Below are 23,632 nucleotides of genomic sequence, written 5' to 3'. Positions count from 1 at the left end.
TATATAAAATGAGATAATGGTCTAGGTATAAATTAGAGATTGACTATAAACAAAGTTTGTATCATAACTATTAGATTAGTCTCATTCTACTGTTATAAGGAAGATTTTAGAAAATATAAAATACAAAGTCTCAAAACCATTATATCAGGTAAAATTGTAACTTACTAAGAAAGAAAAAAATGCAATATACACTCAGTTTTGTTGCCCTTAACAAAACTTTTTAAGGTGTGTTTAGTTAGCAATGAACTGACAATATCAGTAACTACTATCTGAGTCTATCTATTCTGGGAACCAAATATTAAGAGAACATTGTGCTTGGTTTCCAATATTATACAAGATGTTCTTTATAAAATAACATATTCCTTTTCCTGTAATAATTTCTGTACCTGACATTAATACCCTTATCTGAAAGTGTGAATTGTAACCAGAGTGGGAATGAAGGAGACCAAACACATTATTGGTTAATGGAATTTTAATGAACGTAATTCTGCTGGACTACTTAAACAACTTAAAAGTCCATTGTGTGTGATGAAAATAGACGGCATTATATTTTGTTTTCTCTTTTCATATGTGAAGTTTGATATTTTAAGGAGTTTTTTATTTTAGAAAAATAGAAAAAAATCTATTTTATCTCTTTAGTAAACACAACATGGCCATGGTTACAGAGAGCCTCAGAATTCAGAATGTATTTGCAAGGCATTTCCACCAAAAAATTTAAAAAGCCTATCATGCCTTCAGACAGCTCTGCTCCTTGCTATACATATCCATAGTCAAAGATGTGGTTCAGGAAATAACTACCTCATGACAAGATGAATAATCTTACTCCTACACAACACAGTCCTCCAAAAGTAGCCCAAATACCTTCTTCTAACATGTCATAATTCTCTTCCCAAAAATTTGACTCTCAATTCCCTCTGAATCAAATTAAAATTAAAACTCCCTCAAATTAAAACTTACCATTAAGCTTAATTGAAATAAGCTTTTCTTTCCTATAAGCATTCCTGATCTTTTGTATATTTTGGTCCTATCTCTGCCATTAGATTATAAATTCTCTAAAGACAAGAATGGATTTTTCTCTGTTTAGTTCTCATTCATTCAACACATACTTATTGAGCATCTACTAAATGCCACACGCTGTCCTAGGAAATGGAGAGACAGAGAAACAGACAGACAGATAGATACTGATTCACTTTGACATAGATATGTAGCTCTGTGAATGTAAAGAAGTGAAAGTCCCCGGTCCAATTTCAGTTGGGGTGACCACTGTTAACAATTCAAAAAAAGATCTTTCCTGAAGAGTTCAGAATAGATTTAAAAGCCTTCCTCTGAATAAAACAAGAAATTCTCATTATCAAAAGAAAATGATCCTAGAAAATAGCCATATAAAGTAGCACGTTTAAAAAAGAATAAAAATTTCATGGTAAATAGTGGAGGAAAAGGATTGATCAGGTCTTTAAAATGAAATAATATTACAAAAATAAATTTATATAAGCTTATAGTTAACAAAATTTAGGTTAGAATTTTAATATACTAATTCTTAGAAGAATAAATCAAGTGTAATTTTTCCAAAAAAGTGGTAAGAGAATATAATTTTACTGCAACATAATCATAAAGATAATTTTTTAAAATTATTTATTTGAGAAAGTGAGAGCACGAGTGGAGGGGCAGAGGGAAAGGGAGAAGCAGACTCCCCGCTGAGCAGGCAGCCTGACTTGGGACTTGATCCCAGGACCTTGAGACCATGGCCTGAGTTGAAGGCAGATGCTTAACCGACTGAGCCACCCAAGCGCCCAAAACCTACTAATTTAAGTCTCTGTCTGATGAGGCTAGTTTGTGAATACCAGTGAGTCACTTTCTACTGTCTCCTCTCTCTCGGTTTTCAGTCATTTAGTCTTATTCCTTGGCATGTCTGATAATTTTTTTATTGAATGTTGGACACTATGGATGAAAGTCTGTAGAAGCTCTTCATGATGTTTTCCTCAACAGAGGATTTAATTTTCTTCTGGCAAACGGACAGAATATAAGTAGATTACCTATTGATCCAGTTGAGACTGGTATATTCCCTATTGTAGCTTTTCTGGGGTCTCAACTGAAAGCCTGGGGTGTTTCCCAGGCCTCTTCCTGGTTCACTATTAGATCTAAGTTTTGTTCCTAAGGCCTTGTGAGATTCCCAAATCTCTACTTAGTTTCTTAGGCTCTTAGCAACTACTTTTGTCTTGATTTCTCAATGTCTCATCCTACATTTGTGCTGCTTAGAAGTCAAAACTTGTTTTAAGGAGAAATTGTGACGTAGAAGGTCAGGCACTTCTCAAAGCGTAGCTAATCTTTTCTCAATCTCTTGGATCTAGGCCCTCAGGTCCTAACTGTTTCGGGTGTTCACCTATACCTTCAAACAGTGGCTTTTATTTCTCCAGCTTTTATAGTTATTCTTGGGGGGAGGTTAGTCTAATAGTAGTTACTCCTTGATAACCAGAAGCAGAAGTCCAGGTTAGTGCTTTTAACCGCTCCACTATTAAGCCGCCCATCAGTCCCTTTTTACCCTCAACTAGTATCAATTTTTCAGTAATAGTAACGAACATGATAGACCCATACTGTAAAAAGTAGAGTTAAAAAATACATAAAACATATAGTTCCTGCCATTAGATATTTTCAGATACTTTATATTGGAAATGTTTAACTAATGCATTAAAATTAGTTCCAAAGAAACAAATAACTTTCATTTAACACAGTTGGTTGACCACAGGTATTTGTTTCCTCTCTCCTAATACCCTATTACAATGACAGTAAAGAAATAAAAAATGAAATAACTCACAAAGACAAAGAGAGCATGAGAAACAAGAATCCTTTCCCCATTCCCACGATACATGGGAATAATTAAAAGGAAAACCTTACAGCAAGTCTGTGCTCAAAATGTGATTCTGTGACATTTTAAATTAAAATAAAATTGACTTCCATATAAAATAATTTAATGTTACACCTTCAGTCAATCATATACGTTACCAACTGTTTCACGTTAATGGCAAATTTTCCATTTCTCCTTAGGGTAGCTATGACTTCAAATTCAAGAAAAATAATTTATAGATAACTTGTTATAAGAACGAATCTTTCTGTTAATTTTGAGCAAATGCAGGAAGAAAAAAAGAGGGTGTATTTGAAAACAGCCCTTAACATTAAAACTAAACAATAAAGCAAAAGCCTACCATCCACACCTATCTATCAGACACATAGCTTCCGCACCTAGTGAGATTTTAAAATGATTCAAATCTAAATTCCTATAAATGGCAAGTTTTAATGAAAACAGTGTCAGAACCATAACACTGCAATAATACAGGTATTATGAAAATGTTTTCTGTATTCAAAACCTACAATTCTCAAAATGAAGGAAGGATTTACATGATCACTTGAGTAGGATAGCTGTAAGTAATCCACTAGCAAGCATTGAATAAGTACTGAGACTGCAGTAGCAGGGTTCAGTAAAATGAATGCAAAACACAGGGTGCAATTTCACTGCAATTTAAACTAGTTATTTAAAATACATGAGTGAATATAGATACAATTTGGATATACATGCAGCACAGTTAATAGCTATCAGGTAGCTGGAAAGAAGAAAGGTAGGCTCTTCCATCTAGAAAAATCATAGGAAAAATTAACTATAATGTACTACTAGACAATTTTCTATGAAAGTATTGGAAAGACATTTATTCTTTTGGCAAAGCACAGAAAGCTGGATGAACTGTACTTTCTACTTGAGGAGAAAAACAAGTTTCGTGTCAGATGCAACTCTTGCTATAATCACGTATGCATTTTAAATCTATGTATAATCAAGCTATTTTGTAGTTAAATATAACAGAATTAATTATTATGATACATTGGTTAATTTATTTATAATTACCTCTATTTTTTCTTTCTTTTCTTGACATTTTCCTCTCCACCTTAATTATGTGTTGTTATTCTTCACTTTTTTAGGAATACTTGCTAAATTATGTCCTGAGCCTCTACGTTTATTGCCAGAAAAAAGTACACAACAGTGATCTTTGTTAAATTATCTGTAAGTTACAATTTAATTCAACTAACAATACTTTGTTAACTTAATCAAAAAATACGTATTAAACACATACAACATACTAGTGCAAGACACTGAATGAGGTGCTGAGAGAAATATAAGCTCAAATAAGAGAGTCCATTTTTTTCGGTTTCATGGAGGACATAAATGAAGAGCAGTTTCCTCATTTGTGAAATGAAGATAATACCTACTTCACATAGTTCCTGAGAGAAGACAGTGCAATCATTTAGCACAGTGTCCACCCCAATAGCTTTTAATAAATGGTAATTGTACTGCAAGTGCTACTCAGTCTCTACTTTTACAATAATAGTAAGTCTAAAAATCCTTAGAATAACACATTTTAGCATTTTCTACATACCCATCCACATGAAAAAAAAAAGACAGTTTAAATAATCAATTTATAAAATGACAAACTAACATTAAGAAACCTTATTAAAAACCTTTCAAATGATAAGACACTCTTCTGGAGAGCAAAATATAAAATACTAAATATTTTGAAAACAATGACATTATGGCATTCTAAAAATATTGTCACAAACTTTTTTCTGTCCTACCAAATAACTAACAGATTACTAATGTGCTTAATGAATACCTAAGAAGCAAATATCAATCACTGATCTATGTCTGAGTAGTTGCTTTCTGATTGGTTTACAGAACCATTTTATCCTTCAAGTGAAGGAGAATATATTAGTTACATATTTTGAAATATTAATGGAATCACCCATTTAGTAGTTAACTGCCACCCAATAATCTTCTAAATAGAAGTTACTTTTCTGGAGCTATCTGGAAGCAAAGGGACAAAGATAAACTACAAGTTTTTTTAAGAGTTGGTAGTAACCAAATATAAAAATGGAAGAAGATATATTAATAAACAGGCAATTTAAAAATTATAATTTTTCAACAAACATAAGAATTATTATAAGAACAATTAGACACATAAGAACATGTCTAATCTCACTAGTAAGAGATTTCTATTTTAAAATAATAACATGCCATTTCTGCTACAAAATTTATCAAGGTTGACCAAAATAATATCCTATATTGATAAATATATTAGAATGGCACTCAAATATTGCTGATGGAAATTTAAATTGATGCAACTTTTCTGGTGGTCATTTTGGCAATGTTTTTCAAAAGCCTTAAAATATGCATATATGCTTTGACCCTACCTCCTACTTCTAGAAACATATTCTAGGAAAATAATCATGGGTGGGAATATAAATAAGCTATAAGCTTATTACATAATTTGCAATAATGAAAAACTAAAAACAACCTAAATAATGGGAAATTTGTTAACAAAAGTATGATTCATACAACTAGTCTTTACTATATAATAATTAAAATACAACCATATGAAAATAAGATATCAAAATTATAGAAAACTATGCATCTGTTAAAATATAAGAAAATTCTGAATATATTAAGATAGAATTATCTACATTATATATTGCTAACTAAAGAAAAGTTATATGCAGAAAAATGTGTATGGTATACTACCATTTCTGTAAAAAAAAGAAAAAATTACATATACATATTTGTTTCATTAAACATATATTATCTCTGGAAGAATATATAAGGGATTACCTGTGAAAAAAGAAATTAATATCTAGGGACGGGATAGAAGGAAATAACTTCATTGTATACATCCTGTGTGCCTGTGGATTTTGAATCATGTGACTATATTTCTATAAATAAAATATATATTAAATGACATGGGAAGGAGTTCTGCTTTCAATTAAGCTAAAAGTAAGCTCCTATCAGACCCACCCTCCCTTAGATAACATAAACTTGGGACAAAATACAGACCACCTGAAGGTTTTTTACAGTGAACAAAAGCATGAAAATTCTGGAGGGGGGACATTTGGAAGATGGGATGAAGCACAGGACAAATTTCCTATTTTTGTCTTGGCTTTAGCCTAAGGGAAGGCCTCAGTCAGTGCTGTGCAATATTGTGCAAGTATTTACAGAAAACCTTGGACTTTATGGCCTGAAGAATTAGAGGTCAACCACAGATACTAGAAAGTAAAAGAGGAATCCCATAAAAGACAGAGTTAGAAAAACCCCCAAATTATGTGCAAAAACAAAACAAAACAAAACAAAAACCCCAAAACACCCTGCCCAAATTTCCATCTGTTTTGTGAATCGGCAGACCGCCAGCTGCACAGCTAAAGATAAAAGAACGGAGCTGAAATTTGAGCTGCCCATCAGTAGAGTTTAAAGGTTGAGTACAACCAGTTAAACTGTGTAGAACTCTCAAGAGTTATTCCTTTTTAGGTGAGTTTTGGTGGCTTGTGGCTTTCAAGGAATGAGTTCATTTCCTCAAAGTTTGTAGTATTTCCCTGTTATCCTCCCAATGATGGTGGGGTCGATAATGATATTTCTTTACCTGACATATAACTTGTGTTGTCTTCCTTTTTTTCTTTGTCAAACTGTCTAGGGTGTATCAATTTTATTGAACTTTTCAAAGAACCAGGTTTTAGTTTGATCAATTTCTCCATTGTTTTCATTTCAATTTTATTGATTTCTGCTTTTATCTTTATTATTTCCATCCTTTTCCTTGATTGGGATATTTGTTCGTTTTTGGTTCGTTTGTTTTGTTTTGTTTTGTTTCTTGAGGTGAAAGTTTAAGTTTATATTGTTGAGTTGAGACCTTTCTTATTATCAACCAGAAGTATTAAATGCTACAGATTTCCCTGTAAGCACTACTTCTGCTGCATCCCACAATTTTGGTATATCCATTTTCACGTCATTTCACTCAAAATATTTTCTAATTTCCCTCGAGACTTCTTTTTGACCCACAGATTCAAAATGTGTCATTTCCAAGTATTGGGGACTTTCTAGATATCCCCCTATAATTGATTTCAAATTTAATTTCATTATCACCAGAGACCATACTTTGTTATGTTTCTTTTAAATTTGGTAAGATTTGTTTTATGACCCAGGATATGGACAACCTTGGTGTATGTTTGACGTGCACTTGAAAAGAATGTGTATTACACTCTTGGGTGGAGTATCCTATAAATAATGGATTAGATCCAGTGGTTGATGGTACTGTTCAGTTTTTTTTATATTCTTGCAGATTTCCTGTCCAGTCGTTCTTCTGATAACTAAGAGAGAAGTACTGAAGTCTCCAATTATAATTGTGAAATTGCCTATTTCTCCTTTCAGTTCTATCAGTTCTTGCTTCATGTATTTGGAAGCTTTGTTGTTAGATGCATATATATATTTACCATGGAGACATAATAATCCCATTAAAATGACCTTTTTTTGATTATGTAGTATCCCTCTTTTCCCTGGTAATTCATCCTGCTCTAAAGTCTAACTCATCTAATATTTACATAACCAACCCAGCTGTCTTTTGATGAGTGTTTACAAGATATATGTTCTCCCATCCTTCTACTTTTCACCTCAAGTTAGTTACTCATATTTGGCAATAGCTGAGTCTTGTTTTGTTTTGTTTTTTAAGTTCACTCTCACATGCTCTGACTTTTAATTGGTGTGCTTAGAACATTAATACTTATAGATATGTTGGAATTCAAGTCTACATTATATTGCTTGTTTTCTGTCTGATCCTTCTGGTTTTTTGTTCCTCCATTTCCCCTTTCTTGCCTTATTTTTGAATATTTTCTTAGTATTCTATTTTAATTTCTCTGTTCAACTTTTTTTTCTATATCTTATTATATAGCTTTTTAAAAAGTTGCTCTAGGATTACAATATACATACTTAACTTTTCCACTTACTAGAATTAATATTTTAAAATTTCAAGGAGAATGTAGAAATCTTACCACCATACAGGTCTCCATGTACTCCCCTCTTTATACTGTGGTTATTCTGTGTATTATAGGATATGTAATGTTGGCTTATAACTGTCAGACATATTTTTAAAGTCTTAAAAGGAGAAACATAGTATTATATTTACCCAGACATTTATCATTTCTGTGGCTCTTCCTTCACTGTTAAAGTTCCACATTTCGCTGTGGTATCATTTCCTTTCTATCTAAAAAACTTCCTTTAAAATTTCTTTTAGAGCAGACTATTGGCAACAAAGTCTCTTAGTTTTCTTACATATCAGAATATTTTTATTTCTCCTTCATTCCTGAAGAATATTTTGGCTGAATATAGAATTCTGGTTTCACAGATCTTTTTTCTTAGAATTTTAAAAATGTTGTTTCATTGCCTTTAGGCCCCTATGGTTTAAAATGATAAACTCTCAGAAATCATTTTTACCTATATGTAATTAGTTTTTTCTTTAGCTGCTTTCAAGATTTTTGTCTTTGTCTTCAGTTTCTGGTGGTTTGTACATTTAGGCATGGATTTGAGTTTATCTTGTTTGAGATTTGCTAACTCTCCTGAATCTGTAAGTTTAAGTCTTTTGCGTTTTGACAAGGTTTCAGCCATTATTCAAAGACTTTTCTGCATCACACCATTCTCTCCTTCTGAGACTCTAATGACATGAATTTTCAGTACTATTCCACAGTCCCTAAGACCCTGTTCTTTTTGTTTGCTTGCTTCAACCTCTATTGTTCAGATTAGACAATTTCTATTGATCTGTCTTCATGTCCACTGACTCTTTCCTCTGTCATCTCCATTCTGCTATTGAGCCTACTGAGTTAATGTTTTACTTTGGTATTGTGTTTTTCAATGATAAAATTTCCAGTGAAGTATAGATTCTAATTAAAAGGCAGAACTTATCACAATGGTTTTTAAAAAGAAAAGACCAAACTATATGCTTTTTATAAGAAATGCACTGATAGTCTGAATACTGATAGTTTGAAAGCAAATGATAGGTAAGTATATGTCATGTAAACAGTAAGGAGAAGGCTGGGCTAAAATTGACTTCAAAAAAATGAACACTACCATGAGAAATGTTTCATAAAGGTAAAAGGACCAATTCACCAGGAAGACATAACAATTATAAATGTGTATGTACTTAACAACAGAATTTCAAAATACAAAGCAAAAACACACAATTCCATAAATAAAATTGGATATTTTCACACTCCTCTCTCAGTAATATATACAACAATACAAAAAAATTAGTAAAGGCATAATGATCACAATATCCAGAATGATCACGTCCCTAACTAGTCCTAGAATAAAGGCTACTCTAGAGCTATCCTAGAAAAGCTTAAAAACAGGCCTAAGAGAAATGATACTGTTCCACAGGTTACTTAACTAATACAAACTCCAACTTTAAAGGAATAAAACAAAATCCAGCATGCAACAAATAAAATCTACAATGTCTACTATCCAATCAAAAATTACCAGACACATGAATGAGCAGGAAAATTTGACCCCAAACCAGAAGAAAAGCAGATCAACAGAAACAGATCCAGAAATTGCAGAGATAATGGAGTTAGCAGACAATGAGGCTAAAACAGCTATTATAAAACAGGTATATGCTGAATATGCTCATCGAAGAAAAACATGAAAGTAATGAATAGAGAAATGGGAAATATACACAAAAAGTACCAAACAGAACACATAGAGATAAAAAACATAATATCTGAAATGGTAGTATCACTAGATGAGATTAACAACAGATTAGATAACACAGAAGAAAAGATCAGTGAATTTGAAGAATAACAATAGAAACTATCCATAGTAAATGTAGAAACTACATCCTTTTATCTCAATATCCACATAACTTAAATGTTTTCAATGGCAGTTACATGTAGATTCATTATAGCAGATTTCTCATTTGGATGGGAAATTTGAGTAAAATCTGATTATCTGTCATATCAAATATTCACATAGTGACTACAGACACACAGATGTGCTGAGATCCTGTATGACTTACTGGTTTAACCAGTGTTTGTTTCTCAGCACAGCACAGGTAGCCCCAGATGAGCCTACCAAATACCTGTAGCTCTGAGTTCAATCTCTCACCAGAGATTCTGCTGACCCAGAGCCTGAGACAACAGACAGCTCAATTCCAGGCTGGGACTCTGGGAAGGGAGCAGAATTGCATTTTTCAGATTCATAATCTTGGTAAGTAGTCCTGTTCCTGCTCCCCAAATAGGTCTTCACCTAGACACCTACATTCTCATGGATGTTAAAATTATTCTTTAAGGCTTATATCTGGTCCGGAACCCCCTCCTTGATACAGATAGGAGGACTGTGTGAAGAAGAGACACCTGAAATCTTGCCAACACTATGGGTTCTTTCTTCATTTTTGGTAGTTGTTGATTTCCTTTTCTTGTGTTCAAACCTAACTATATATATATCCCTAATGTTTAAATATTTTACTCAATATTTCTGGAATTGAGGAGAAGAGGGAATTCTTGCATCTGCTCACTTTGTCTTCTCAACTAGTTCTAGATATAACTTTTTCAGTAAGAAAATAACCAATAAGAGTATTATCAAAAGACAAATTAAAGAAACATGTTTCCATGTTCCAATAATTTCTGAGAAGAAAAATAATCCCAATTTTGTTTAAGACTATTAGTAAAAGCTGAAAAAAGGGGTCTGAGGATTGCAAATATATACTTGTCCTTCAAAAAGAATTATTATCCTCTCAGAATTATACAGCGCTTCACTCATCTCAAGAGAAAAAAGCTTATAATAATTGGTTTATAAAATATCAGTTTAATAAAACTGTATCTTTACTAAGAATAATTCCTTCAAAACCAGATTTTATCCTACCCACATTATACCCAGGCAAAATATAATTTTTCATTCTGATATTATTTCAATGATAAAATTACCTTTGTGTTTATTCAGAAGCTTGTAGCCTTCACAGTATCTGCCTGGTGAAATCATCATCTTTGCTGTGTCAAGATAAGAGTATGTTGCCGCAAAATCAAACTCCTTTTTACCATCCCACCAACCTTTCTGCTTAGCATAGTTTCTCATGTCTGGATGTTCCCGATCAATCTTGGTTGTTATAGAAAGCTGATTAGAAATATTACGAACTCCCTCTATTTTCAAAGAAGAGGGGAAGGGAAAAGAAAAATTACATTTAACATGTTATATTTATTTGTAGATTATGATTCTTAATCACTATTTATTTTTTTAAAGATTTTATTTATTTGACAGAGAGAGAGAGTGAGAGAGGGAACACAAGCTGGGGGAGTGGGAGCAGGAGAAGCAGGCTTCCCACTGAGCAGGGAGCCTGATGCAGGGCTCAATCCCAGGACCCTGGGATCATGACCTGAGCCGAAGGCAGATGTTTAACAACTGAGCCACCCAGGCGCCCCCTTAATCACTATTTAAATGAGAATATAGACTTCTGAATTTTGTACTGTGTACATCTCATCTATTACATACTCAAAAAGATAAATAGGGGTGCTTGGGTGGCTTGGTCAGGTAAGTGTCTGACCCTTCATTTCAGCTCAGGTCATGCTCTCGGGATCATGAGACTGAGACCTGCATCAGGCTTCATGCTGGGTGTGGAACCTGCTTAAGATTCTCTCTCTCCCTCTCCCTCTGTCCCTTCTACCTGTCCCCGCCCCACTTGCGCTCTCCCTCCCCCCCAAAAAAGATAAATGAATTACTTTTTTTAATTAAACTTTTTAAACTTTTTATTTTGAGATAATTATAGATTCACATACAGTTGTTTGAAGTAATACAGAGATTCTGTGTACCCGTTACACAGTTTCCCCCAATGGTAAAATATGGTATAATAGCACAGCTAAACTATTGGTGTTGATACAGTCAAGATATAGAGTATTTCCATCTCCACAAAGATCACTCACATTGCCCTCCTATGGCCACACCCACTTATCTACCCCCACTAACCTCTCATTAACCCCAGGCAACCACTGGTCTGTTACCCATATCTATTACTGTCATTTCAAGAATATTATACAAATAAAATCATATGGCATATAACCTTTTTTCTTTTTTCACTTGATATCATTCTCTAAAGATTCATCCAGGTTATTACATATATCAATTGTTCATTCCTTTTTATTGCTGAGTATTATTCCATAGTATGTATCAGTTTGTTTAACCATTCACAAGTTAAAGGACATCTGGGTTGTTTCTAGTTTTTGGCTATCATGGAGAAAGCTGCTATAAATATTTGTATACAGGCTCTTGTGTGAATGTAAGTTCCTGGGATAAATGCACAAGATTGCAATTGCTAGGTGGTATGGTAGTTGTATATTTAGTTTTTTTCTAAACTGCCAAACTGGGGCACCTGGGTGGCTCAGTCATTAAGTGTCTGCCTTTGGCTCAGGGCGTGATCCCGGCGTTCTGGGATCGAGCCCCACATCAGGCTCCTCTGCTGGGGCCTGCCTCTTCATCTCCCACTCCCCCTGCTTGTGTTCCCTCTCTCACTGGCTGTCTCTCTCTCTTTGTCAAATAAATAAATAAAATCTTTTAAAAAATAAAAAAATAAATAATAAATAAATTAATAAACTGCCAAACTGTTTTCCAGAGTAGCTACACATTCTTACCAGCAATGATTAAGTGGTCCATTCTCCACCTTCTCACCAGTGTTTAGTAGTATCATTTAAAAAATTTTAACTATTCTGATATAAGTAGAGATACCTCATTGTGGCTTTAGTTTGCATTTCCCTAATAGCTAATGATATTGAACATTTCATGTGCTTTTTTGACATCTGTATATCCCTTTAGGTGAAATGTCTCTTCCTGTCTTTTGCCTATTTTTCTAGTTGGATTGTCTTTTTACTGTTGAGTTTTGAAATTTCTTTATATATTCTTTATATATTAGTCTTTTGTAGAAATTACTTTTTTAAAATTAGTCATAAATAAGTTTAGAACAGAAATATAAGACTCCCAAAAATATCATGGCACTAAGTTATAACAAAATTTTCAACTAAAATACAAAACAGAAGAATAAAAACCAGTTCTAAAGAGACCAAAATGAATGAAATAAATCATAAAAAATGAAAATTGATAATGTTTTAAAACCAAATTAGAATAACAGTTTGTTAAGTAGAAATCAATTAAATTACTCTAACAAAGTCATACTTGGGATATTCTCACTACAAAAGCTAGAATAAAATCATGATAGAATCAAACAGGGAAGAGGAGTTTTCCATCTAATAGATAATTCGTTAAAATTTAATTATATAATTCTTGGGCTCATTTAGTAACAGGAAGAGAAACCAGCTGGCAAAGTTAATCTACAACTGGATAATTACGCTCAATGAAGGTATTCATTTTGAATAGCTAGGTAGGGCTATCTTTCTCAACAGAATACATTTATTCATTTCTCTCTTGCATTTAGCACACTTAATAAAATAAAGAGTGCTAGTGGTATTATCAGGTCAATTAGAATATAAGAAAACAGTCTAAATTCAATTTTATGTATTAGGCAAAATAAAAACAGGTAAAATATAAAATAAAATGTCATCAAAACAACTGGCAATGACTTATTTTGAAAAATAACATCCAAATCCTCCAAAGCTCAAGGCTACCTTCAGGAAGACTTTCCGAATTTCTCCAGCCCACAATGACTTTTCCTTTCTCTAAATGTTCACAGCGTCTATGCACCATTTAATATTTTCACATGTGCAAATTATCTCCTCTCTAAAACTAGGAGATCCAGGAGGTAAGTACATAAAAAGTACATGATCATGCTTGAGTATGAGGCTGTACTCTTACGAAAGAATATTGAACTGAGAGTCAGGATGGAAAGATTTAAATTCTACGTCTTTCAATCACTGCCTCAAGTAAATCACTTCGCATCTCCAGATTTCCTCATTTGAAGAATGAAAGGAATATATGGTCACAAAGAAACCATGAAAAAAATGCAAAGCATCCTAAAACAATAAAATTGTGTTATTTTACTCAATGTTTACGCTTTACTATTGCATCAACATATTCTTTTCAGCCACTAACTGACAGATACCAATCCCCAGCAGCACTCCCCTTTCCTCACCTCCATAACCACACGCAATAAATTAAAATTTCTGAGTTCAGCCCAAAGTTAAAAGAGGAAGAAATGGCAAAGGATTATTAAGAAGTGGAAAAGTACTAAAACAGCCAAGAAATGCTGCACAGAAAATATATACAGGTTATATAAAATTAATATCAGATGAAAAGGGGAGACCACCACCTTTTTCTTTTTTTCAGAGAAGTTCTTTGTAGTGCTCTTTCACTGTTAACATTCTTTCAAATGTTTTCATTTCCCCCACAGTTCAACCCTTCATTGCACTGGATTATAAATCTTGAGAAACAATTAAATGCAATGGCTGCAGCTAAGGGGGTTATTTTATTAATTATAAGGCAAATTTAAAAAAAATCATGAAAAGTTGTCCATACCTTGTACTTTTTCTGCAGCCCAGTACTTCCCTGCAGTCTCCAGAATCCAGGCTTCATTCCTATCAGCTATCAGGAAACTATTGTGATAGCTAAATACCATCCTACCCTCTGAACAATTTCCACCCTGGCCATATTTTTCTAATAGATCAACAATGACATTGAGGGCTTTTTCAGCTGTATCAGCTCTTTCAAGGCCAAGTCTAAAATAAAAATATAAAAGTTTTCAAATTAAATTTCCATCATTTCTCTTAAATAATTTCATGCACATGAGATTTTTTTGTTTATATTCAAAGTAAAACTTCTTTCAAGTTAACGGATAAACTGAAATCCAACTTCTAAGCCATTCCTTCTGAAGTCAGTTTGGAATCATGAAAACAAAGTCTTTGGAATCATAGATCAATGTTCAAATTCCAACTTGGTAATTTATTGGCAAGTTGCTTTATCTCAGTATCTCATCTATAAAATGAGGATAGTAATATACAGCCCATGAAGTTACTGTGAGAATTAAGGTCTGATAAAATATATTAGATACTTTACATAATTCACATAAATGAATCATAATTTTCAACTCCTTCCCTTCTCCCAATTAATGATCTTTGCATCTGCAAATTACATGCCAGTATAAGCATACTTTGGAAATACTGCAGGTTCGGTTCCAGACCACTGGAATAAAACGAATATCACAAAAAGCAAGTCAAATGAATTTTTTGGTTCCCCAGTGCATATAAAAGTTATGTTTACACTATACTACAGTCTACTAAGTATGCAACAGCATTATGTCTAAAAAACAATAACATATCTTAATTTAAAAATTAATTTAAAAAGACTTCATTGCTAAAAAATGCTAACCGTTATCTGAGCTTTCAGCAAGTTATAATCACTCATCACAGAACACCATAATAAATATACTAATAATAAAAAGTTTGAAATATTGTGAGAACTACCAAAATGTGACATAGAGACACGAAGTGAGCAAATGCTGTTGGAAAAATGGTGCTGATAAACTTGCCTGACATAACATTGCCACAAACCTTCAATTTGTAAAAACTGCAATATCTGTGAAGTGCAATAAGGCAAAGCATAAGATGAGGTATGTCTGTACTCTGAAGCATTTTAATACAAGCTATAAAGTATCAAGGTCCAAAATATGGGAAAAATAGGAAAATAAAACTTGTAAGAGTTTTAGACAAGTTCTATACTGAAAAAAATATAAGTAAAAAATAACCTGACAAGGTCCATGCCCAGTAGTGCCTCTTCATCACAAACTTCTTCTCTTCCCCATACAGCTTCATTCCCAATGCAAACTCCATGCTCGTTGGCTCCCATTTCTGCCCCCCATAACCAAGCTGGGCGACTAAGGACAACAGCATATGTTTCAGGAACTTGATCAATTTCGATATAAGTACACTGTGAAGAAAGTCATAGCAACAACCATAAAACCAAAAAAGAAAAAGTTATCAAGTTTCAGAATCTTACAATTCAATCAGAAGACATGCCCACTATGAAATAAAGTATAACTAACTTAACATTTTCAATAATAAAGTTACTACCCTTAAAACATATTCAGAATTGACCCTAAAGCTTTTACTCATTCAAATATTTATTAAGCATCTCTTATTACAAAGACTCTGCTAAGAGATATATTAGTTATAAAGATGAATCAGATACAGATCTTGCTTTCCAAAAACTAAGACTTATACACTAAAGAAAACACAATAAAACGTAAAGTATAAGGGCCATTAAGAAAAGTAAAAATGAGGTGCTGACGTAAGCTCAGGAGAGAGATGGTTTCTAGTTGTGAAATCTTGAAACATTTTGTAGAGGAAGATGTATTCAGTTGAAACTTAAAGGGAGTGGATCTCAATCTCAATGTCCATTATTTCTTAATTAGTGACATATGTCCCATATGGTAGCTCTTATGTACGAGAGAATTGCTATAGAAGCATATGTAACATGTGGAAGTCACCCATCTGGTATGTCTACCATAGTGAAAAGAATAAGAACCACTGGTTTACAGAATAGGAGAAATTTAAACATAAAGAGAGAAAGTGGAAATGGATCCAATAAATAGTCTCAGCAAAAGGAAAAAAAGGCCTATATACAGAAAACATCTAATATTTAATATATTTTAGTATTAGAATATCAATAAAATGAAATCTAAAAAAGCATAACTTAATAAAAGCATAATGTGAAACTTTTACTTTAAGTTTCATAGTGAATGGATTTTTAATAAAAATTGTTAAAGGATCTTTTAATTAATGTGTATACTACCAAATGACTGCATAAAATGCATGTTGATAGTATTATCACAGGGCCCCATAAGCCTTTTTTGGTGATAAAAACTGTTATTTCCAGAGACTGGAATGACTTTCTCTATTCTACACTGATCAGAATACTTTCTGCCCATCAAACTCGAGCTGAAACCCCAGCTCCTGCTAAAGACTTCCTTGATCTCTAGTCTGAATTAATTGCTCTTTCTCCACTGTTGTCACACAACTTGTTGCTCGCTCTTAAATTTAGCATTTAAACCACCCTACTTTATAACAGGGTTAGTTACCTATGTTACATACATCCTATTCCTCTACTAGACTCAAAGCTCCTGGAAGACAAAACTGGTCTTGACAGCAGGCTTTAAATCCTTGCCCTATTTGACATGCTCGCGTATGATAAACATTCAAATATTTTATCAAAGAATTAACAACTATTTTTATTGTTATATCAGCTTCCTCCAAATCATTGAAATAAAAGCCCAGAAATCTAGTTCTGACTCAAATTATTTTTCAAATTGAAATCCTTGAATTTTTAACTTCTATAGTCCCTGCCAAATAGCTAGCTCATGATTTAAAAAACAAAAAACCTGTTTATGATATATTTTTTAAAGATTTTATTTATTTATTTGACAGAGATAGAGACAGCCAGCGAGAGAGGGAACACAAGCAGGAAGAGCGGGAGAGGAAGAAGCAGGCTCATAGTGGAAGAGCCTGATGTGGGGCTCGATCCCAGAACGCCGGGATCACTCCCTGAGCCGAAGGCAGACGCTTAACCGCTGTGCCACCCAGGCGCCCCTGTTTATGATATTTTTAAAGAAAACTATTGCCAGCAAAACATGTACTTCACCTACCTGAAGATGTTCTCTCGGGTTGTCATGAACTGCAGCAGGAAAATAAACTACCTCCTGTACTTCATCGCACAATCTATCTGAATTTTTTCCAAAAATAATCCTGTTACCAACAGTTGCTGGAGGCAATGCCACAAAAGTATCACAGGAACAAGGTTCCATTTTTTAAAAAACTAAAAAACATACAGAAGATGCAAAATAAAAAGAGAAAAACATTTTTAGTATATACAAAACACAGAATTTTACTTGATGACCAAGGGATGTTATTGCCATACCTAATAAAGGGTGTTCCTTAAAGTTTTAAACTTTATACTGTACTACAAAAATCAGTAAGAAAACGACTTGGGAATGAATCTTGTACTACAAGAAGCAGTAAGAAAATAGCAATGACCAGTACGACCTTCTAGTCTGTAGGTCAAATTTATCCTCTAAGATCTTCCTCTCCTGAAGTCTTCCCTGAATCTTCTTTCATTTCACTATTTCCATGTTTGGGAACCCCTGCACTTAACTCTATTGCTATGAAGACCATATCTGTGTACACATATGAGTTTCCATATTTGTGTACATATACGAGTCTCTTTCTGGACAGCAAGATCCTTGAGGGCTGGGAATATGCTTTATTAATCTTTGTATTCTCATCACCTGAACTTATGAAAAGTCCCAGTATTTCCTCAAACAAGAAGAATACACACAAATTATAATACTGAGAAGACTTAAATTTTAAAAGACTCACAGAATCAGACAAATACAAAATCATGTCAATAAAATTCCAAATTGTTGATATTTCCAGGAAGAAGTTCACATATATAACTTGTAAATCCTGTTTGTAGAATTTAATATCAAGATTGTGTCTTCATTTGTAATTTGGAAATTCTTAAATCCTCAATTTTCGTAGAACATATTTGCTTCCAATATGGACATACTGTTTTAGAATTTCCTGCTTTCCTTTATTTTATAATGCCCAAACCTTAGAATGGCTTTACACAACAGACGCTTGCAATTTAAAAACGAAATGTAAATCTAATAAATGTTTCATTCAAAAAACAAAATGACTCAAGTAAGAAAGAAACACCTTTAGAAAGAAACTCCTAAGACTTCTCTCTTTTCCTCAGTTATGGATAGTTCCTCAGTTATATCATAGTTGCCGTTCTTTTCTGCGAGAATTTCAACCTTTACGTCCTGGATCGCCTTCTCTTTGTGTTCCAAAGTTACTTCTACCACTGCCTAACCTTGGCAGGCTATTTAATCTCTATCTAAGCCTTCTGCCCCGTCGGTATATATCTCAGGAGGCTGTTATTAGAATTTAATAAGACAATGTGTAAAACTTTTTGCATAGTGCATGGAACATATCAGACACGCAAAAGAAAGCTGTTATAGTTATTATTGGATAGAAGAGTAAACTTCTCACAAAAGGTTTATTTTTGCAATCACACCCACTGCCTCTCTAAGAGAGGACTTGGTTGGTGGATCCCTTAACAGCAGTAGCAGCCACGTCCACCGAAAACCCTGGAGTCTCAAGGGCCGTCAAGCTGTACTGGATGATCTGCGCTAACTGCGGTCATCCGAGAAGCTAAGGAAACATGCCACCTAGTTAGGAAAACACCTAGCCCATTTAGAATGGAAACGTTCGAGAGCCTAGTACACATTTATCATTCAACAAAGGTTTATGAACATCTCTCTGAGCCAGACACCGTAGAGCCGGTAACAAAATAGAATCCTCGCTCTTGTGAAGTTGCCATTCTATTTTATATGCTTTAGTTCACTAAGAGTTTTCAGAAACATCACATCCTTTGATCCGTACTAACGTACTATACAGTTTGGGCGAGAATTACTATTTTCACAACGCAGACGAGAAAATCGGTGCGGAAAACTTTACGTAACTTGAGTCAAAGTCCACAGAATAAAGGGTTCGAACTCCAAACACCCCTTCCCACCCAGCACACACTCCACACCCCAGCTGGCGGCAGTCAGCCCGCAGCCGGCTCACCTCAGACCCCGGGCCCCTCCCGCAGCCCCTCTGTCCCGCCCGCGCAGCACCTCGCGGCTTCCCACTTCGCAAGTCCACTGCGCACGTCCCTCCCCCGTTCACGCCCCTCCCCCAGCCTAGGACCTACCCTCAAAGGAAGGGGGAAGGGCGTGCTGCGGTAGGCGGAGGCGACAGTTGCCGGAAGCTGTCACCTTTGACCGCGGAAGTTCCCGCTGCCCTTGGCGGCGCAGTTCCGGTTAGGCGGCAGTGTTTGTTTACGTTGTTTACGGGTCCAGCGGCCGCTTTCCCCACCTTAGGCTTTAAAATGGGGAAATCTTTCGCCAATTTCATGTGCAAGAAGGACTTTCATCCGGCCTCCAAGTCCAATATCAAAAAAGTAAGTAGGGAAGCCGGGGAGGGTTCTGGCCCTTGGCGTCTGGGTTCCCAGGAGCTGCTGGAGGTGAAAGTGGTGGTGTCTCTGGGATTCTTGGGACAGTCGCCTCCTACCCAGGCCTAAAGCCCTGGTCTTCTCGCCCTTTCTTCTTTGTTGAGAAACTCGCTGACAAAGCTGGCCCTCGACGCCAATTCTACATCAGCCAGCCTTCGTCTACTCAGTCGGCTTTTCAACTAGAATGTAAATCTTGATTCGAAGTCTGATCATAGGGTTTCTCGTTACTTCCTCAGCTGATTCTGGTTTTGTCTTTTCGGATCCCAGGGATCGTGGCTTCTGAACTCTGCCATCCTGTCCAAAGGTGATTCCCTGTTTATTTAAGATAGATCTTAAAAGGGAAATAAAGTCACCTCTGGCTTCCTCTTTTTAAATCCCGCCCGATGATGTAGCGTCTGTCTGATGACCAAATCTTTGAAGTTTGGCTGTTTATTTTACTTAGTATTTTTTAATTGAAGTATACACAATGTTATATTAGGTTCAGATATACAACGACATTTGGCTTTATTTATGTATTTGCTTATATTTTTTAAAGTAATCTCTACACCCAGCGTGGGGCTAGAACTCGCGACCCCCGAGATGAGGCGTCAAATGCTCTGCGGCTGAGCCAACCAGGAGCTACAGTTTGGCTTTTTTTTTTTTTTTAAATAATAATATTTTTTTATTATGTTAGTCACCATACAGTACATCCCTAGTTTTTGATGTAAAGTTCCATGATTCATTACTTGCGTATAACGCCCAGTGCACCATGCAATACGTGCCCTCCTTAATACCCATCACCCAGCCTCTCCCATTCCCCCACCTCCTTCCCCTCTGAAACCCTCAGTTTGGCTTTTTAAAGAATCAGTTACATGTCTCCTTGGTGCAGTACAGAAAAACCGTGCTGAATAGTATGGCAGTGGAAAGCAAGAGTGGTGAAGTAGGAAAAGTCTGACCTTGGAATCAGACCTGAATTCTAGTTATTTCAGCCCACTTTTAGCCCTGAGAACTTACACAAGTATTTAATATCCCTTATCCTGTCTCCTAATCTGTAAATTTGAAATGACCAGGATCAGTTACCTAGACTTGAGAAATTGTTATGAGGACTAAATAAGATGGTACAGATAAAGGTTTTGAAACAAAGTACCACCTAGCGTTGGGGGACCACATAGAGGGATTTCTCAACAAAATGTTAATTGCCCCTACACACAAACTTATTTTTAATTTGCTCCTATAGTACATGTGTTACCCGAGCGTCGTCCTTGGCCTGTGCCTTACTTTATATGCTTTTCCCCGACATCACATCCAATTTCATGGTTTTAACTACTCCCTCTTTACTCCCGACTCTTGAATCTACATTCTCAGTTTTCTCCCCCTAGCTCAAGGCACCTCAAGACAACTATATACTAAACAGTATCATCCTGGTATGTTACAGGCATCTCAAACTCACCATATCTGAAATGGATATATCTTTCATCCTAAATCTGCTCTTCTTTTTATACTTCCTATCTTGTATTAGTAGGAAATAGAGGTAGTAACACAATCCTTCATCCTGACCCCCAAGCCAGAAATTCAGGATTCATCTCTTTTCCATCACCCCTTTATCTAGGTAGCTAATAAATTCTATTTTATCTTACCTTCCAAATATTTCTGACTTCATTTCTCCTCTTTGTCACTACTGCCTGTTTCTTAGCTTAGACCGTCATCATCTTCCACCTAAACTGTTAAATTTCTTAGCAGGCTTTTTTTTTTTTTACTCCAGTCTTGACCCCTCTTGACCCCATTCTTTCTCTACATATCCATCAGAATAATGTTTTTTTTTTTTAACTTGGCAGCGTTATTGAGATATAATTCACATACCATACAATTACCCACTTAAAGTGTACTATTGAGTGGTTTTTAGTATATTCTCGGATTTATGCAGTCACCACCACAAACAGTTTTAGAATATTTTCATCACCTCCCCAAAAAACCTGTATCTCTTAGTAGTCACTGTCCATTTGTCCTTAACCTTCCCCACTCCCCCTCCCTAGGTAACTTGCTTTCTGTTTCTGTAGGTTTGCCTGTTCTGGACATTTTCTATAAATGGAATCATGCAATTTGTGGCCTTTTATGAATCCTTTCTTTTTCTTTGTATAATGCTTTAAAAGTTCATCCATGTTGTAGAATGTATCGGTATTGTATTCCTTTTTATTGCTGCATAATTCCACTGTATGGATATAGCACTATTTATCCATTTATCAGTTGATGAGTATTTGTGTTGTTTCCATAGAGTGGTTTTTTTAAAGCACAAATCTGATCTCTTTTGGCTCCTTATTAAAATACCGTAGGATGAAGTCCTTTTATCTGATTTCAGTTTATTTTTCCTTCTTCATCTCCTATTGCCATTCTTCCTCAGATTTTATACTCCAGTAATATCAAACTACTTAGTTCCTATTTTACATGTTTGGGCTTTTGTCTGAGTTGTTCCCTCTGCTGGTAGTATCTTACCCTGTTTTTCCCTTGGCAAAATTTTGATCCTCTTCAAAACCCTGCTTGACGTGTATGAAGTTACTTATGTATGGGGTTATTTGTTGAAGCAGAGTTTATAATGGCAAAAGTTTGGAAATTACATAAATGCCCATCAGTAGAGCAGGAGATTGGTTAAATAATGATGGGGTAGCTCCACAGAATGATATTCAGCCCCTCCTCCCCCCAAAACAAAGAAAGCTTTTATTTACTTATCTAGAAATGATCTCCATGATATTCGGTTTTATTTTATGCATGTTCTGTGTGCCTATATGCAGTATATGTTACCATTTATGAAAAGAGTGAGAAAAGAATGTGTGTGTTTTCTATCATATATACAAATTTTATGTATATATGTATTAGAACATCTTTGGAAACATATATAAGAAATTATAACCTTGACTACCTGCGAATATAGTTACTTAATTTAAAAATTAACCTCTAGGGGTGCCTGGGTGGCTCAGGCGGTTGAGTGTCTGACTCTTGGTTTCAGCTCAGGTCATGATTTCGGGGTTATGAGATCGTGCCTCCTGTCAGGCTCTGCGCTCATTGGGGAGTCTGCTTCAGATTCTCCCCCTCCGCCCCTGCTCACATGAGCACACTCTCTCCTCTCTCTAAAATAAATAAATAAATCTTTTAAAAAATTAACTTCCAAAAACCAAAACTTGCTAGAAAGCTTTCCATTATAGCAGACTTCCTCCTGTCCTCTAATCACTGTCTTGTTCTATTTATCTTGTGCATATTTCTATTATCCAGATATCAAACTTCATTATTATCTACACAATTCATTTTTCTTATGAAATATCTTGAACATACAGAAAAGCTATATGATTTTTTTATTACAGATTCTGAGCATTTTGAAGGCAAAAATGTGTTTTATTTTTATTCCAGTCCATGGTACTCAATATGTATTTAAGCTCTTGAGCAGTTGAGACTAGTAAAATAACTTTGTAAAATCTAGAACTTTAAATAAATGGTAGTTATTCTGTTAGAAATAATATGTTATTCATTTGAGTGTTATTATCAATGTGTTATTCTATCAGGCAGTGACACCCTGCATGTCTTTTTTGCAGCTGTTTTCACTTTGAGCTACAGTGAAAATGCCAAATGTGCTTTTTACTGCCTATCCCAAGTGTAGGGCTTTTTTGTACTGTAACATTCCATTGGTAAATATGAAGTCAGTGGAAGAAACTTTCAGGAAACTTACACCAAAAGAAGTTTCTGGTTTCATTTCTCTTCTTGCTTTTATTTCCATATGAATTCTTCTTGTCCACATCTAAAACAGTGTCCCCTTAGAACCTTCCTATTTCGTCA

General features: G+C 34.8%; 2 protein-coding genes across 4 annotated transcripts in view; one reads left to right on the top strand and one right to left on the bottom strand.

Annotated features, from left to right (window-relative positions):
• The window catches only part of SCRN3 (secernin 3), a 34,558-nt gene extending 14,929 nt beyond the window's left edge, over positions 1–19,629 (bottom strand). Inside the window, exons 1-5 of one of the 3 annotated variants that reach the window (XM_026492533.4) lie at positions 19,532–19,629; positions 17,421–17,590; positions 15,525–15,706; positions 14,300–14,499; positions 10,771–10,983 (exon numbers count right to left, since the gene is read on the bottom strand). In XM_026492533.4, the coding sequence (XP_026348318.2) occupies positions 10,771–10,983; positions 14,300–14,499; positions 15,525–15,706; positions 17,421–17,579 (754 nt within the window). In that variant the 5' untranslated portion in view covers positions 17,580–17,590; positions 19,532–19,629. Of the gene's footprint in view, positions 1–10,770; positions 10,984–14,299; positions 14,500–15,524; positions 15,707–17,420; positions 17,591–19,404 lie in introns of all 3 variants that reach the window. The other 2 variants (XM_026492532.4, XM_026492534.4) reach the window with 2 other exon arrangements.
• Positions 19,630–19,682: 53 nt separating this feature from the next.
• The window catches only part of CIR1 (corepressor interacting with RBPJ, CIR1), a 38,152-nt gene continuing 34,202 nt past the window's right edge, over positions 19,683–23,632 (top strand). Inside the window, exon 1 of the mRNA XM_026492531.4 lies at positions 19,683–19,780. Coding sequence (XP_026348316.2) covers positions 19,709–19,780 — 72 coding nt within the window. The 5' untranslated portion in view covers positions 19,683–19,708. The remainder of the gene's footprint in view (positions 19,781–23,632) is intronic.

This window comes from Ursus arctos, unplaced genomic scaffold (genome assembly GCF_023065955.2).
Source record: "Ursus arctos isolate Adak ecotype North America unplaced genomic scaffold, UrsArc2.0 scaffold_1, whole genome shotgun sequence".
Taxonomy (NCBI): Eukaryota; Metazoa; Chordata; class Mammalia; order Carnivora; family Ursidae; genus Ursus; species Ursus arctos.
Note: the sequence above shows the minus strand (reverse complement) of the source record. Positions and strands in the feature narration are given on the sequence as shown.